At 53.1% G+C, this 18,140-nt stretch overlaps 1 protein-coding gene across 1 annotated transcript in view; it reads left to right on the top strand.

Annotated features, from left to right (window-relative positions):
* LOC118221211 (ras and Rab interactor 2-like) overlaps positions 1-18,140 on the top strand; it is a 51,282-nt gene that overhangs the window by 24,064 nt on the left and 9,078 nt on the right. The window contains 7 exon segments of the mRNA XM_035406059.1: positions 3,039-3,139; positions 6,679-6,715; positions 6,717-6,878; positions 8,068-8,179; positions 10,604-10,676; positions 12,396-12,487; positions 14,979-16,403. Coding sequence (XP_035261950.1) covers positions 3,039-3,139; positions 6,679-6,715; positions 6,717-6,878; positions 8,068-8,179; positions 10,604-10,676; positions 12,396-12,487; positions 14,979-16,403 — 2,002 coding nt within the window.

Below are 18,140 nucleotides of genomic sequence, written 5' to 3'. Positions count from 1 at the left end.
CCCCCTCTCTCCCTCTCTCCCCCTCTCCCCCTCACCCCCTCACTCCCTCTCCCCCTCTCTCCCCCCTCCCCCTCTCTCCCTCTCTCTCTCTCTCTCCCTCTCCCTCTCCCCCTCTTCCTCTCCTCCGTAGTGCAGTGAAAGCGTTCTCTGTGACAGCACGCATACTTTCCTGCTGACCACAGCCTCTGCCGTCCCTCCGTGGCCCAAAAGCCTCGCCTCACCTCTCCTCTCGTTACACCCGTCGGCGACGCCGCTTGTTTTGGAACCGTCCCACCTCAGGAAAAGGGGCCTTCAGATGGGACGTGTTTTTGGGGCCTGCCAGCCTAGCGAGCGTCCGGCTCTCCGGGTTGAGATCATTCGTGTGGAAAAGGGGCCCGTCGTTTATTTCCCCGTCTGAAATTTGGGTTCCGGGCTGACCGCCTACAGTGGTCTGTGATACCCGTCCCTCACTCCAAATTAAATGTGTTCATTTCCTGTCATTTTATCTCTCTCTCTCTCTCTCTCTCCATTTCCCTCCCTCCTTCCCTTCCTTTCTTTTTCTGCATCTCAGTAGCCTCATAGAGACGCAATGTCTCGATAGGCCTGTAGGGGACGCTGTGTTGTGGTAGCCCCATAGAGACGCAATGTCTCGATAGGCCTTTAGGGGGCGCTGCGTCGCGGTATCCGCGCGGTTTCCCTGCCTTTTTTGCACTGGATGGTGTATCTGGCGGTGAGCGGGAGGGGGAGGGGGGCGGCGGGGGGTGCAGGGGGGCTCAGGGGGGTCTGCGGGGTCGTTTGGGTTCGTTGGGGCTCGTTGGGACGGGGGTTAGGTAAATAAGCGGCCCTCGGAGGCTGGCTTGGGAAAAGCCCTGACTCAGGAGAAACACAGCAGGGTTCCATTTCCCTTCCTTCTTTCCTTCCGTCACATCGCAGCTATTTGGCGCACGCGTTTACCCAAAGCGACGTACAACAAGCGCGTAGCTGCTGCAGAACTTTGGGGCGCTGCCTTCGTAATTAGACCCACAGTCCACTTGGGCTTCAGACGGTGTCAGGCTGAGCGTTGCAACTGTTTCATCATCATAAGTCTAGTGGTTTTATGAGGGGAAAGCAGTTCACGCAGGTTCAGTCAGCCAGAGTAGGCACTCCTTACCCGGATACTTCACAGAGACTAGCCAAATAATCAGGTTTAATCAGCTGTTCATTAAAATATTTGGGCCTTAACAGGAACAGTGTCTTTACTGACTGCAGCTGCTCAGGGTTTGCACGGCTGACAGGGGCCGCTTTAGTGTTTTTATCACTTGAAAACACGTTACAGGACCGTCTGAATGACTCCCTGAGCTCCTGTGCTGTTCCAAGCCATTCAGTACTGCGAGGAGCTTTCTTGCTGGACTGGACAGAAGAGGGTCTCCATTGTGTGTAAATATGTTCCCCCCCCTTTTAAAGGATGTTGGGCGGGGCTAAGTGCTGATTTTGGGGCGCTCCTCTTTCTGTTGTTTTCATTTTGTGGAACGGGCTGGGTGTCCACACCAAACTCCCGTAGTAAACACTGCGGTGGAACTCGGCCGGACGGGAGCCTGTTTTCGGTGTGTGAATGGTCGCCCTCTGCTGGCTGCTGCGGTCATTGCAGATAACGGCCGTCGGGCCGAGAGATCCTGCCGCAGGCCGGGTGTGTGCGTGTGTGTGTGTGTGTGTGTGCGCGTGTGTGCGCGTGTGTGCGTGTGTGTGCGTGCGTGTGTGCGCATGTGTGTGTGCATGTGTGTGTGCGTGCGTGCGTGTGTGTGCGTGTGTGCGTGTGTGCATTGTGTGCGTGTTTGTGTGTGTGTGCGTGCGTGCGTGCGTGTTTGTGTGTGTGTGCGTGCGTGCGTGTTTGTGTCGACTTGTTTGGGGTCCCCTGTGATCTACTCTGTCACGCTTTTCGTGAAGTTTCCAAAGAATGCGTGACCCACCAGGCCAGAGTCATTTGTTAAATTCTCCCTTTGCATGCAAATTATGCAAACTGAACCGGCATGCAGGGCTGCTGGGCAGACGGAGCTCAGAAGTTTGGAGCTTCTCCGCGTTAGCCTGAAGTCTGCTCTCGCGTGCGTCTGCTTGTGTTTAGAGTTAGAGAGATTTATGTACAGAGCGCTACGTTTAACCCACAGAGACGGACGTTCTGCTCTCTTTCTTAGTTTCTGTTTTTGAATCTTTGCATTTTTCTTTGAAAAAGGCATTGGGATGTGTCTGATCGCTGACTAAATGCAATGCCTTGGCGACTAACCCTGAGCTTCACAAACGCCAATTTTCTGTGGCGTGCCTGCGTAGAGTCAGCTAATAACAGTCACTCCCATTTTTAAAAGCAGTGTTTAAGACAAAGAGTGTGTGTTCGCTCATGCTTCTGTTAATGGGAGCGACTTCTTAGTCTGTAAACTGCAGGACTTTATCCAGGACATCATATTTTTGTGGGGGGGGGGGTAGGGGGATGTGGGGGGCAGTTAATGATCTTATAATGATGCTGAGGAATGTCCAGACCGAAGCCTCGCGGTGGGGAGATCAAAGCTGGATCAGGCCTGGTATCAGCCTCAGCTTCGCCACAGAGGATGTTTACGCTGGCGGGGGGTGGGGTGGGGTGGGGTGGGGGGTGATCATGGTGCTATCTGCGATTAAGCGGGCGGGTTTTTTAGGCCGCCATCTTCGTTTCGGAAAGCGAGGAACTAGGGCCCGTGTGTGCGTGAACGTCGCCGCCCGCGATTCTTTCCGTTTCTCTGCCTCCTCTTTCCTTTTCTTCTCTTCTCTTCTCTTTTCTTTTCTTTTCCTGGAAACGGGAAGTCGTTCCTGTGGGTGACGGAGGGAGAGAGAACAGGAGGGTGACAAACGGTTTCCTCCCCCCCCCCCCCCCCCCCCCCCCCCCTGGCTCCCTGAGTCTCAACGGATGCATCGAAGCGCGTCCGGGTTTGTTTCCCTCCCTCGCTCCCTCCCTCCCTCCCCTCCACTTTTGTTTTCTGTGTGCCTGGTATTCACGCCTGTCGTTATTTTCTCTCTCTCCCTCCCTGTCTGTCCCCGTCGTTTCTCTCGTCCTGAAGCTGATCGACTCGTTCGCCTTGGAGATCGGGGAGCTGAAGCAGGAGATGGTGCAGACGGCCGCGCCCTCGGACCGGGGCCCGGACGCCGAGGTCCTGCAGGGGTAAGTCTTCGGCCCCCCCGACCCGTTCCGCGCCCAGTGCCCTCCTCTCCTAAAACCTTGAGAGGTGCGTCTGAGGCAGACAAAATGGCGGCCCTGTACCCTGCCCAGCCCTCACAGATTTAGCGCTGAGTGAAAGTGATGGCTAACCCTGCTACTACAGCTACTTTTTTCTTGGCACTGAGACTCTTTCCTTGCCTTCAAAGCCGAAGTCACCACACGGCCTGCTTCTTGCGGTTAGCGCCGGGTGCTAATTGATGCCAATTTGCAGTTTGCTTGGCAGTATTTGTTTTTTATAGAGGGACAGTAAAAACTGAAGTGTTTCTGCGGTGTGGAGCAGCTAAAGCAAACAGATTTACAGACTGAACTGAAGGGTCTGTAATGGCTGCCAGTTGGTGAGCTGAGGTGAGACTCACAAACGCGCAAACGGTCACGCAGCCTTTTGAGCGAAGTTTCAGCCCCGATGCGTGTCCATCGTCACGGTTACCCACAGAGAGAAGAAGGTCAGAGTGACTCATTTCCACGGGTACCCAGGCTTTGCACCTACGCTGAAACTGAGAAGTCATAAGTGAGTTTCGTCACTTTCGTGGAACTCATTAGTGACGTGGTTGTGTATCAGCGCTGGAGGAACTTCTTTCGACACGGCTACTGCGATGTTGAATGGTACGCATGGGATCGTCCTTTCTGTTTCTCTCTCTTTCTCTTTCCTCTTTCCTCTGATACTGGAACTCACCCTCTTCCTCCATCCTCCGTAAACAACAAGGGGGGAAACCGTGCGAAAGGTCTGTTATGTTTGGAATCTGTATTTCTGCATTTCTTGGAAACACTCAGAAAGGTCAGATATGCGCAAGGCACTCACGTAGACATAAACAGGAATCGCACTGAAAGACGGACATTTCATTTTGTATGGTGTTTACAAAAGCTTTCCTTCCGAAAGATGCCTTTTGGAGGTGTTTTGTGGGCACTGTTTGAACAGTGGCCCAGATTTATATTTTAGATTTGTGTCCTCGTGGCTATCCTGTGCATTTAAAAAGGCACCCCCCGTCACCCCATCCCCCAAGTCCCCCCATCCTCCAGTCCTCCCGTCCCTGTGCACAGCCAGGATGTCTGGGGGGGTGGAGACGGCAGCAGTTTGTAAACTGTGTTTTGGTGCCCCTGAGTCAGGGCGTCTTCCTCTTTGTGGGGGGGGGGGGGGTTCTGTTTGTTTTGAGAGCTTCCCCTCGAGGGACGTTACGTTCCCAACGTTTCCTAAACACTCAGATGCTGGAACACGCGCAGAGCTGCAGCGGGTTCTTTCAGTGTGACCGGTTAGTTTTACAGTCCGGTCGTTTAAGTACACGTCATAGTCAGAGAAGGTAATACGTATCAGTCGTATTACTGGGATAATTTAACCAGAGTAACTCATTGATTATAGAATTTTTTTTTTTAAGAATATGGGCTTTATATAGTGTTTTTCCCCTATATTGTTGGGTTAATTCTCATATTAACGTGTTATTTTTGGTCCTCAGTGAGCCTTGGAATGGATAACGGATTTCTTAACTGATTTTTTATGTCGTTTCTCCTCGGTCTTCTGGGCTAAATAACTCTGCTAACATGTCGTCTGACATAGGTAGAGCTGTAAATTGCAGCGTGTTTACTTAGAGAGGATGAGCCATTTTGGCAGTTTTGGCCCTGTGAAAGCACATTCTGCTGTAAAACTGCCAAATCGGGACAGTACAGAAATAAGATGTGTATTGTGTGTATATATAAGGTCTGTGTTTCTTCTGCACTATATGGTTCTTCATTTTGACTGCCGTTTATACCGTAGGTACTTTAAAATAAAGCAGCATCAACATCTGGAGTGACCCAGACAAGAGTACAGAGTTAGTAGACAAAGTTTATCTTTCTGTTTTAGTTTCATTTATCTGTTAACAGAGGCTACTTCCTGTTATCGTCCAGAGAGTCAGTGGAGACGTTTCTTTGAGGTCAGTGGTTTTGTACCGTCTGGCGCTCGGACGTATTCCCCCAGGGAGCCACATTGCAGATCTCCAAACAGACTAGAGTGGCTCCGCCTCTTACTGGCTGAGGCTTGGGAAGCTCCGCCTCTTTCTTCTGCTTACTGACCGATGACAGAATGCGACTGAACTAGAACTGCAGAACTGCATCGGTCCAGAAACCCGTTCTGTGTGGAATGTCATGCTGAGTGTCTTGAAATTAAATCTCATGCGCTTCCCCTTTTCTGCAAAAATGTGGAAAGTGTGTGTGTGCGTGTGCCCGTGTGCGCCCCCGTGCTTGTTTGTGTGTGTGTGTGTGTGTGCGTATGTGTGCGCGCTTGTGTGTGTGTGCACGTATGTGTGCGTGTGTGTGTGTGTGCGTGTGCCCATGTGCGCCCTCGTGCTTGTTTGTGTGTGTGTGTGTGTGCGCATGTGTGCGCGCTTGTGAGCGTGCGCGTATGTGTGCACGTGTGCGTGCGTGCGTGTGCGTACGAACATACGTATTCAAGTTCTAACTCTACTAGTTGGGACTGGGAGTTGATGAGGTGTAAAAATGGCGGTTGGTCACACTTCCCAGCGCTGGTTCTGTCAGCTCAGAGCTGAGAGGGTGAGAGACGCAGCTGATGGCTCAGAGCCAAAGTCCGTTCTGTCCGTTCTGCTGAAGACTGGCCTACAGGGCCGCCCCCCAAAACGGCTGCTGAGCCTGTTCCTATACCCACTAAGCGATGTGACGCGATTTTTTCAAAACGACATTTTCCGAATATGTACCTTAGCGTTCACTATTCACAGGAATTGATGGCATGCATGATAATTTACAGTAACTTGCTTGTGGGCTGTGTGGATGGAAACCCCCCCCCCCCATCCAGGAAATAAGAGAGCCTTTCCCAACAAAGAAAAAAAAAAAGTGATGCTTGTTTTCTCTATTCAGAGCTATGAACTTAATTCATTTTTTATTGATGTTATTGTTGAATTCCTTGGTAAACCGCAGCATTTCACTGTCGAACACGTTGTCCATACCACCGACATAGCTCAGCGAGATTCTGAAATTCATGCTTACATGCTGGTTTTTGCTTCCTCATGACCGCACCTCCTTTTTGGGCCAGCAGAGGGAGCCATTGTACATTTGTACAAATTCTCAGACTGAGGATTTCTCAGATCAGCCTGTTTAGTGCCTCACAGCTGTAATCTGAAATCCCTTCATATCCCCGCTGTGGAGACCATGATGTGAGTATCCCTAACTTTCTCTGTCTGTCCTCTCTCATTCTCTCTCTCTCTCCTTCTCACCCCATCTCTCTCCTTCTCCCCCTCTCTCCCCCATCTCTACCTCTCCCTCCCTCTCTCTCCTCCTCCCCCTCTCTCCCCCATCTCTACCTCTCCCTCCCTCTCTCCCTCTCTCCCCCATCTCTACCTCTCCCTCCCTCTCTCCCTCTCTCCCCCATCTCTACCTCTCCCTCCCTTTCTCCCCCTCCCTTTCTTCCCCCTCTCTGTCCCTCTTCTCCCCTCTCCCTCTTTCCCTCTCTCTGTCCCCTGTTCCCACCCTCCTCTCCCCCCCTCTCTCTCTCTCTGCAGGTTGGAGGGGGAGGTGAGCGGGGTGTACCTGCAGTCCCCCCCCCTGCACCGGCTCGGTGGGGGTGCGGGACTCCGGGTACGACTCCCTGCGCAGACGCATGAGCGTGCTGGACCGACTGACGCAGACGCACCCCGTCTGGCTGCTGCTGTCGCTAAGCGACGAGGAGGCTGCCCGGATACTGCTGCGGCAGCCGCCGGGGGTGAGCCCGCCACGCCCAACACTGGAGCCGTTGTGACGATGATGATGATGTCATAATCATAATGATACATAATGAGCTCCATAAGGTTTCAGACAATGGCATGTTTTTTTTTTCCCCTGATTTAGCCCTGTACTCTACAATTTTAGATTTGCACTGCCGAAGAAATAGGGGGTAGCTATGCATAGAAAGTGCAGCAGTTACTACACGGTGAAACCAAAATGTATAAAAAATACCCTTAAATAAAAGCTGAGAATCGGCACTTTAACCACATGAGAATAGTTTGATTACGAATCTAAAATTGTGGAGTGCAGACCTGTCAGATCTCTAAAAGTGATTTATAAAAGATCCTAGTCTGACTTGGAGTCAATGTCTTTGGGAGTGTTCCCATGGTAACAGGTCTCTGCCGGCTGAGAGTTTATTGGGCTGATTAGTTGTCGCTTTAAGGTGACTAAACTGAGCTCCGCCTGTCTCATGGGACAGGGGGGCGCCCGCGCCGCGCCGCTCCGGTGTCCCTTTCCATCCCGTCGGCCATGAAAGGGGGGGCGGCGACGCACTTTTGGGGATGCCGCTGGTCGAGTGTCCCACGTCACCGTGGGAAACGGTGTCGTCATGGCGATTGGGGTGTCGGTTACACAGTCAGTAGTGTTCCGCTCCGGTCCTCCTCACGCTCGCGTAGTCACTGCCCGAGGCGTAAAGTTCTCGGGTTTGATTCGGTGCAAACACGCGATCGTTTGGGCTGCTAGCGTAGACGATCTTTCTGCGTACGTACAGTCTGATCTTATTCGCCTGTTCCAGGTGCACAGACTTTGTTGAGACGAGAGATTACCTTCAAAACACCTTCGTCAGTACTTCATGGAAAGACTCGCATTTCTGAATGTTTATGTACAATATTTACACTCCAAAAAGTGTTTGTCTTGCAATGAGACTTCGATCTTATTTTATAAGATATTAGTATATATTTTATAGAATATCTTATTTTTCCAAGTAGAAAATATTAGCTTGTTTTAAAAAATTAAAAAATAAGATTTTAAGTCTAAATGTAAGACTAAAAAAAACACTTAAGATTGACTTATTTCTTGTTTTTTTGCTGTGTTTGTCCCATCTTTGCCCCAGGCAAAAGGTAACATTGATGAAGAGCATGTGAAAACTGAACTGACTGAACTCTTTTTAAAATTTTAATTTTTTTTAGATGTTTTTGGTGAGGAAGTCGTCCACGCTTCAGAGGAAGGTGCTTTCCCTGCGCGTCGACGATGCGTCTGGGCCTCCAGTCTGCGACTTCCCCATGAAGGAGAGCCAGTACAGTACGTCATCTCTCTCTCTCTCTTTCTTTCACGTCTTACCGAATCCTGGCGATGCTCGGGGGTTGAGTTTCGTTGCTATTTTTGGGTCACCGCTCAGTCACGTGTTGGCGCACTGATTCCTGGCTGCCCGTCAAGGCTCATCATCTCTGTCAGGACCAGGAACTGGTGTCAGCTCAGTTTCAGTTCAGTTCAAGAATTGATTTTTCAGTTCGTAAGCCGAGAAATTGGCCGTAATATTCTGTAAAAAACATTTTCAGTAAGTTAATAAAAAAATTAATTTAATGTCTTGAAATTGACTGGATTTGGAATCAACCAGTAGAATCCCACCAATGGAACCATCCGGTAGCAGCTGACCCTGATCTCGGGGGGGCAGGTTGCCCTGTTGGCACTGAATTCCCCTCCCACCTCCTGTAATGCCCACCGCAGCTGCACTTTACTTCTGTCCTTAACTAAACTGTGACGGTGCTGAAGATCCCTCACAAAGAGTGAGATTGAGCCCGCATGCGTACTGCCCCCTCCCCCCCTCCTTCCCCCTCCTTGCTAGCCGTCACACAGTGCCCCTGTTGTGGCGGCTTCAGTTTACCCCTCCGTTTCCTCAGTGTTCTATAGCCTCCAGCTATAGCCTGTAGCTACAGTATAGCCTTGAGCTCTGTAGAGTGTGTTTCGTCCACTTGTACTGTCATCTTGATGTTGTAGCTGTTTATCGTATCTCTTGTCATAACTTCACTGACTATGTTTACTGCGTGAATTAGACACTGTTCATGGCTATGGATAACTGATACCTAGTGAGAATTGCATCTTATCGGACCTGTCTTCTGTAGTGGTTCCAGTGACCTTCACATATGCACATATTTTATGTTGCTTTGGATAGAAGCGTCTGCCAAATGTAAAATGTCAATGTTCTGTGTCAATGTTTGACTTTAGCTATAGCCTCCAGCTCTTTGGAATGGGCCCAGTTCCCCAGCCTGCTTACTCTGTGAGCTGTTCAGAGCTCACATCCACTGCCACTCACTCGCCTTCTAACGTGTGAGGTCACAAATGCGTGATTGGAATGTTCTTAACTGAACATGCTAATGCTGATGTCACAATCGCTGCTGGTGACTGAAGGCAGTGGAGTTCTAGAACGCTGCCTTAGAAGGTTTTTTTTTCTTTCCAAGAATTATAAGCAAAAAAAGAAAAAGACCTACTCTTCAAAAGGTTAATGCCTGAACTTTGCTGTCACAGCGCTGGGGGTGGGGGGGGGGGGGCATTTGCTCCGATTACTTCACTGGTGCACATCACGGCATGCCAGTGCTGACTGTGGCCAGCAACCCCCCCTCAGGGCGATGCAGAGTTGGCCAGGCACAATAAGAACAGCAGCCCAAATCACATTCCTCAAAGGAAGAACTCGCTGAACTCAGTTTGTAAAAAAAAAAGAGAGAAAAAAATTAAAATAAAAACTAACCTCTGTCACACTTGTGTTTTCTTGTGAGTCATGGTTGAGGACAGATGTGGGTGCAGATGTGGACGGGACGCGGGCCAGCGTATCTGGCGCTGGTGCCGGGGGAGTGCGCTGCTGAGCACTCGCTGTCTTATTTAGTCACGCTTGCGGTCGTGTCCGCGGAGGCTTGAGTTACGCGGCGCCGATGTTTGCAGAACGGTGACGTCGCCTCCTCCTGCGGTCCCGCCCGGCCAGCGACCGGCCCCTATGGGGGGGGGGTTAGCCCAGTTCTAGGCCCCCTCGCTCCTCGAATATCAACACACAGCCAACCGTCTGCTCCCGAAACTGGGTCACATCTGCCCTGCCAGTGGGACAGGACACAGCGGTGGGGCGGGTGGGGGGGGGGCCTGGCTGTGGGGGAATTCAGATTTTGGGCTTTTAGTTCTTAAACCGTAACCTTTCCTGAAACTTCACGATTAATCAGAACGTGCTGGTTCTCACACCTGTAATGTTTTAAATCTGACTGTTTGAAAACTACAGTTCAGTCGTCTGTGTGAAATGACTCTCACGTGGCTGCTTTTGGTATGTCCAAACAAGCATATTCCCTGGGGTTTTTCTTTTTTCTCACCGGTCCACCCTAGGTGTGTGTTTCTAAGAGCTTTCACGCAGGTTCAGACTGAATGAAAAGAGCTGTTACGTTTCTCACTTCACGCTCTCTTTCATAACATTGAGAAATAAGAAATACCCACACAGAGCACAGCGAGCGCCCCCTTGTGGTTCAGTCGCAGTGCAGCGTTAGGGCCTGAGAGGTCTTCATCAGGCATCCTCGGGTCGAATCGTTTCACTGTGAATAAAGCGCTAGGGAGCTGGTGTGTGCAGGTAATCTTCACTTTCCCGAAGCCTCACTCTTTTCTACCGCACCTGGCCACGCCCGTTGGACGCGCGCATTCGACGTTCTTCTCTTTTCGTAACGCTGACGTTTTCGTTTGCTTTTTGTCTTCCAGCATTTTCTCTGGAGGGTTCTGGCATCAGCTTCGCGGACCTCTTTCGCCTGGTGGCCTTCTACTGCATCAGCAGGTAAAATCCCCTCCCCTTCCCCTCTCATCGGAGCCGATGGGTGCGATCGCTGAACCCCTGGGGTGCACGGGATTGGCTCACGATGGTGTCACTCGTTTGTGAGTCACAGTATAAATGGTCACACCTTCACCTTCATATACTTACCTTACACATGTTGTCTCTCTTGCGCTGATCTTGTGGGTTCCACGCTTGCCGTTGTCATAGCTGTTATGTGCAGCGATCAGGCAGGTTGAGGACGAACCTGCTGGGGATTTAATAACGGAAACAGGGAGCAGGTTTATACTTCTGTTTGTTCCCGACTCGGATAGAGATAAATCGAAACGTATTTCATTTTAAAATGAATATGACGGTATGCGGAGCACAGCGAGTGCTGGCCACTGAGTGACTGCACAACAGACGTTCTCATTCTGTCTCTGAACAGCTTCAGGCTCGGTGAGTCAGTACACGCTCTCATAGCCTGTGCTGCTTTGGTAGCGTAGCCGTATTTAAAGTGCGTCCTGATGTAAATCAGTGCAGGCGTGCGGGCAGAAATTGAGGGGTCTGTGATGCAAGGGGGGGGGAGGTGGGGGGGGGGGTCTGATTGAAAACACTCGCTCCTGCGTTCGGCGCCAGACCCGAAGGGCGCGGGAGAAACAGGAGAAACCGGGTCGAACGGGAAAAGACTCGGGAACGATGAAAGCCTCTTCTGTCTCTCTGCTGCGTGAGCCGCGCGTGTAAACTTAAACGAACCCGTCTGTATTGGGTTACGCTCGGGGGTGGGGGGGAAGATCCGCGGCGAAGGGCTTCCAGCGCCATGACTAAGGCTGGCTCTCGGCGCGGTGTTCCGTCCCCCGGACCCGTCCCAAATCCCGATCGTGCCAGCGCTGGTTACAGCTGGGACCGGTGCTCTTGCTCTTGCTGTTTTTCGTCCTTTTCATTCATCACCAGCACTTGCCAGAGACCACCCACTCCTGATATTGCAAAAGCCCATCGCTTGTCAAGCGGGTTTATAAAAGTGACTGCCATAGATACAACAAAATGTGTGTCCGTGGGAGCCGAAAAATGAAACAAGATTCTTAATGATCTCTCGTTTAAAAAAAATAATAATAATGATGACCAACTTCCCTCGAAACCATGTCTTCCTGGTGTGTACATGCAACATGGAGCTGAGTGAAATGAATATGCTTACACGCTTGTGGTAAAGCGGTCTTAGCAGTAGTTATTATTAATAGTGCAGAAGATGTTTTCTTTTTTTTTGGCAAACGAGCATCACTGCTGAATTAGCTGAACTCCACTGAGCCCAAACCAGAACGGATTCGGAACAGCTGGTTATGGAGTAATGGGGTTCACTGGTCTAGTTTGTGAACCCCGGCTGAGGTCGATGCAGTTTGCCCTGTGTGTCCACCTCTGTCACACACCAAACTGTGTGGGTCACCCCCCCCACATGTCAGTCACAGATGCTTGTCCCCTCCCACTCAACACAGGCCAGGGATCTGGCTCTGGAGAGTCACAAGTTCCTGATTTTTTTTTGTTTTACAATTTGGGAACCAGTTCCGATCAAATAAAGGTGGTGGAGTGGCTGAGCTGTGTAATAACCTGGTGAAACGTATGAATTAATCCTGAGTAATGAGGAAGACCAGCAGACCCTGTGTCTCTCCGGGACCGAGGTTGTAGGCCGGAACTCTGTGTCTGGCCGTGGTCCACAGTAACCATGGTAACCTCCGCCTCCCCCCCCCCCAGGGACGTCCTGCCTTTCACCTTGAGGATTCCGGAAGCCATCGCTGCGGCCAAGACCCAGGCGGACCTGGAGGAGGTGGCCCAGCTGGGCGCAGGTGAGCCACGCCTCTGCACTGCAGTCACTGGGTTTAGTCTTACAGTGCGTCCACGGCAACACATTACACATTCTTACAGTGCGTCCACAGTGGTTTCACAAGGCCTTTCCGCAGTCAGATTTCGCTTTTGGGAGGACGAGGCGGCACGATTTAGGCACTCGACTGGAGCGGGGGGTTTTCTCTTGGTGAACGTCCAGGCCGGGGTCACGGTTTCCTAACGTCCCAGGATAAAACGAGTTCAGCCTGAATTTGGGTGAGTCAGGGAGGTCGGAGGCGGGTCTTATCGCACCAGCAGGGCGAGGCGGACGGAAATATCGCGGGTTCTCATGGAGGAGGAGGAAGTGGAGGAGGAGGAGGAGCAGCCGGGTGTGGTCTTCCTCCACTAACGTCCGCAGCCGTGCGCAGCGTTTCTCTCCCTCTGCCAGAACGGGGCCCGGGCCAGAGAGAGAGAGAGAGAGAGAGAGAGAGAGAGAGAGAGAGCCTGACGTACGCGTGCGCGGCCTGGCGCGTCCTCTGTTCCTGCCGAGGAGCGGTCAGGAGGAAGCAGGGCTTCGTCCGCGCAGCCAGTACAGACGAGACTGGAGGAGTACCGCAGAACCGCAGAACCACTCTGATCTGGACGCGTGGGTATCACCCCCTAGTGGTGGGCAGAGATACACGACAGAAATGTGCACTTAAACGGTGTTTCGCACAAACCTGTGAGACATGGAACGAAGTCCCAGCTAAACTTAACTGAGCCCAAAAGAAAGTGTTTCAGTGTGGGGGGGGGGGTGTGGTTCAGACAGCAGAAGAGCTCCTGAGAGCCTAGCCCCCCCCCCCCCCCTCCCACCCTGGTACTAAATCCAGCCTAAACCTGCACTACACAGGGAATGCCTCCCCTTCACACCCTGTCCTGGGGGGGGGGGGGGGTCTGCCGCGAGTGCTGCCAGGTTTCACCCCCCCCTCCCTTTCCCGCGGGAGCCGAGTTCTCCCAGGGCTGCTGTCACTGGGAAGATCTAAAGCTGGAAATCCCCCCCCCCCCAGCCCCTCCCCTTACCCAGCCTCAGGTGCGTTAAAGTGCAGCGTCTGTGCTTTTACACTGTCTCACTAAGCTACTGAGACACACCTTTATTTGAGGCCATTGTGTAGTCAGAAGAGGAAGGTTTTGGGGGGTTTTTTGTTTTTGTTTCCGATACCTCTTTGACAACAGTGCAGCTACTTCTCTGAGCCTGAAATAGATCATCTGCACTGATTCATACGGGTTTTTTTTAAGCGTCTCTGTGAATGATTCAGTCAGCGGCTCTGTGGCAGTCGCTGTTTCTGTTGGGGGGGGGGGGGGGGGGGTCAGCTTTTTGTTGGGTCGAGCCAATGAGTCGCTGTAGAAGAACTCAATGATGGGAGGAGAAGGACTGTTAAGAAGAGGGGAAATAATGAACTGTTTCTGAAGGAGAGAGAGTGAGCGGGAGGGAGGGAGTGGGCAGAGGGGGAGGTGTCCAGTGTTTAAAGTCCGCCCCCCGCCCCTCCGCATTTGCGTGCGTGACTCACTCTGGAGTGTATGGGTGTGTGTCGACATTCGTGTGACTCAGTCCAGGGGAAAGCACTGCTCCGCTCTCTCTCCTCTCTCGCGCTGGCCACTCTGCTTCAGAACGGCTCGGGTAGCACAAAAAGCTTTAAAAAAAAAAAAAAGAATTAAAAAAAGAAGCTTCCTCGTCCCCGCCCGATCATTTCTGATCTGTGGGAGGCTAACGTGAGTAGAACACCTGTTATTTCACGTTATTTTAACGTTACATTACTTATTTGCTTTGCAGACGATCAATTTCAATATCTTGAATTCAACTTGTACTCATACACACAATTGCGTTTTATTCTATACACTGTCCACCAACCGCACGCTGCTGGATGGGCAGTTCAGCTCAGAGCGCCTCGTGCAGTGTTGGTGAAGTTCCTGACGCGGTTGTGCTAGATGTGCTATATTAGGGAGGGACTGGAAAAAATACACCAGAGTGCATTTTGTGGTGACTTGCCTTTTTTGGAAGCAATTTTAAGGCATTTTATAGATAAACAAGCTATTCTGGTGTGAGAGTAGCTTGTTTTACAGGTGGCACAGAGTTATAAACTATACAGAAATGAACTGAGCAACCTGTTTAACATTTTGTAATGCCTGCAGTGCAGACAGATGTGTGTCTTTAAGAGGTGAATGGAATGTGAATAGATGTGTTTGAGATGCTGGCTGTGGCTAGGTTGTATCTGTGCTGGAGTCTGTGTTGGCATTAGTGCTGGTGTCTGTGTTGGTGTCTGTGCTAGAGTTTGTGCTGCAGTCTGTGCTGGCGTTAGTGCTGATGTCTGTGTTGGTGTCTGTGCTAGAGTTTGTGCTGCAGTCTGTGCTGGTGTCTGTGCTGGCGTTAGTGCTGATGTCTGTGTTGGTGTCTGTGCTAGAGTTTGTGCTGCAGTCTGTGCTGGTGTTAGTTCTGGCGTTTGGCTGACTCTTCCCCCCCCCCCTTGTCTCTGACAGTGTTTTGGGACTCCCCCCTGTGCAGCCGGAGGAGGAGCTCAGGGTCCCTGCCCCGCACGGCGGTCCAGGGCAACGTACAGCTGAGACGCCCGCCGGAGGGACAGACGCCCCCCCATCCCCCCCCCACGGCCCCGCGGCCCCGCACCCCGTCCCAGTCCAGCGGGGCTCTCTGCTTCGTCAACCCCCTCTTCCTGCAGGCCCACCGCGGCGAGGGGGACCCCAGACCGGCGGGGCCGCCCGGCGCAGTCGCCGTCACCCCCGGCAACAGCAGCGCCAGCAGCGGCGGGAGCCAAACCGTCAGGAAGCTGCGCCCCCCTCCACCCCGCCCGCCGCCCCCCCGCACGCTACCCCGCCGGCCGCCCCCCCCGCCCAAGCAGAGGAGCATGCCTGAAGCGACCGGCTGGGCCAGGCACCAGCCCGAAAATCACCAGCAACAAGAGCAGCAGCCACAAAATCAGCAGCAGCAGCAACAGCCACAAAATCAGGAGCAGCAGCAGCAGCCCCTACAAACACGCCGAAGCTTCATGGGCTCCAAGCTCAGCGGCCGCTCCTCTTCCTCATCCTCCGCCTCGTCCTCCCCGCCCAAAAAGGTCAGCGCGCCCATCCCGGTGCCCCCGCCCCGCATGAAGAAGCAGGTGAGCGCCCCCGACCTGGACGGGCACCGCTGCCAGATCGCCCTGGAGGACCAGACCATCGAGCAGGCCCTGTCCCGCAGCCGGGCCAAGGTGCTCCTCAGGGTCCCCGCCGTGGACCACGGCAGCCCCAGCCCCCCCGGGGGGGGCGGGACGGAGCTGCGGAGAGCGGGCGGGGAGGGGGAGGGGGAGGAGGAGGAGGAGGGCCGGGGCGGGGGCCGGGGCCAGAGGCTGAGCGACATGAGCATCTCCACCTCCTCCTCCGACTCGCTGGACTTCACCCACGGCTTCTCCCTGCCGGAACCCGACCCGGCCGGCCGCCGCGACAGCAGCGAGGAAGAGGACGAGGAAGAGGAGGAGGACTACGGCGTGAGCGTGGAGAGCGACCAGGAGGGGCTCCACCCCCACCCCCCCTTCAACAAGTCCTTCAGGAAGCGGCGCGGCGGCGGCGGCGGCGGCGGTGGGGGCGGAGTCGGCGGCAGCCCCGCCTTCATCCTGCCCCAGGCGCTGAAGGGCCACCTGCGCAAGATGAGCGGCGTCTTCAACTCCTTCATGACGCCGGAGAGGCGGGCGGTGCGCCGCATCGCCGAGCTGTCCCGGGACAAGGGCTCCTACTTCGGCTGCCTGGTGCGGGACTACGTGGGCTTCCTGCAGGAGAACGCGGGCTGCCACACCTCCGGCCTGGACCTGCTGCAGACGCTGCGCCAGTTCGTCACGCAGATGAAGGCCTACCTGTGCCAGAGCTCCGAGCTGGACCCGCCCATCGAGTCCCTCATCCCCGAGGACCAGATCGGTAGGAGCGCCCCCCGTCTTTTTTAAAAATAAAAAAAACTCTTCAGAGTTGTGTTTTCCAGCTGGCGGCCCGCTGTCCATGTGTTTTCACAAATAAAACCTGCATCTTCAGAGTGCCCAAGCGCCTGAGTAGCGCCAGTCACAGAGTAGTCAGCAGTGCATATCAGGAGCACAGGGATTTGTTTGCACATGCAAAAGGTCTTATTAATACATTCTTTTGCAATTAGCGTGTGGAAACTTTCCTGGCGAGCGCGCTCTGTTTCTGAGAGAGAGTCTGGCCTCCTGGCAGCTGTGGGCGGGAGGGGTGGAGGGGTGGAGCGGTGGAGGGGTGGAGGGGTGGTTCCTCCTGGCAGCCGTGGACGGGAGGGGTGGTTCCTCGCGAACCCAGAGGCTGATATTTTAAAGTCATCCTGGCCGGAGCAGGGTAGAGGCACAGGTGGGGGTCACTCGCTCACCCTGAAAACGAGCCCTGCTAGAGCGGGGGGGCCGTCCACAAACAGGGCTGATGTTTGGAATTCGCCTCCGACTGTTTTTTTTTTGGGGGGGGGGGGTGGTGTGATGGGGTGAGGGGAGTGTTTGGTTACAGCACTGCCTAGTAAGTAGCACACACACACACACACACACTCTATCTCACACACACACACGCACACACACTCACTCACACTCTCTCTCACACGCACACACACGCACACACACTCATGCACACAGGGCTGTTCTGTGCAGATGTGTTATTCTTGGACTCAGTCGTTTGGCAGAATCTCTCCCTCAGGGATCCCAGCTGAGTAACTTCCTGGGTCCCTAAGGTGGGTCCCTACGGTGGGTCCCTATGGTGGGTCTCTACAGTGGGTCCCTGGGTCCCCACATCACGTGTCCCTAAATCTCACGTGCTTCAGGGAGCTGCCAGCGAGAGGTTTTTTCGGCCAAAGAGGGGGGACTTCTTTCGCCCATTGATTTTTCCTCAGGCCATTGTTGTTAGCATCTAGCACGTAGCATCATTTTCCCAACCCATGTGGGTTTCGGCAGAGAGGAAGAGGAGCAGCTCTGAGTGAAGTCAAAAATAGCGTTGTTGTAACTGTGTCTGTCTGCGATTGTTTTCGCACCGCAGCCTAACGGACTCGCGCGCGGTAACTGTTTGAAAGCGCCCCGCACATGGGCCATATTTTAGCGCTAACAAGCTGTGGCAGTGGAGCTCGGTGAGATCCACAACACCAACACCAAGACCGGCTTTTGTTGGCGCGCCGTTAGCATAAGCACATGTAGGTATGCGCGTTAACGTGCGTGCGTCCGTCGCTTGCCTCTTGTTCTTTGTAAACGTCAACAAAGCTCCGTTTCAGACGGCAGCGGCCTCCTGCTTGTAGTGAGTTATTGCACTGCAGTCCGGAGGTGTCCCCATATCACCATAATGCAAACCCTGGGGTGTGTAAGGTTGCCATTCGGACAACAAGGTGCTCCATTGTGATGTGACATATTCTGAGATCTTTTCTTCCCGGCTAACAAGCTGAGCTTTTGTGAAGGTTTGCCGTGCAATTGTACGCAGGGCTGCAGTCGACATTTTTGGTTCTGAAAGGGCGACAGCGTAGCATACGGTTTAGGGAACTGCGCTTGTGAGTCCAGGGTCGTGGGCACTGCCGTTGTGCCATTGACAAAGATACCTAGCCGGAATTTCTTCAGTGAATTTCTATAAAAAGAACGCAAGCTGTTGAAATCTGTCTGGGATAAGCGAACGTCCGCTAAGTGG

Source organism: Anguilla anguilla, chromosome 2 (genome assembly GCF_013347855.1).
Source record: "Anguilla anguilla isolate fAngAng1 chromosome 2, fAngAng1.pri, whole genome shotgun sequence".
Lineage (NCBI taxonomy): Eukaryota > Metazoa > Chordata > Actinopteri > Anguilliformes > Anguillidae > Anguilla > Anguilla anguilla.
This window is presented reverse-complemented; position numbering and strand designations above follow the sequence as displayed.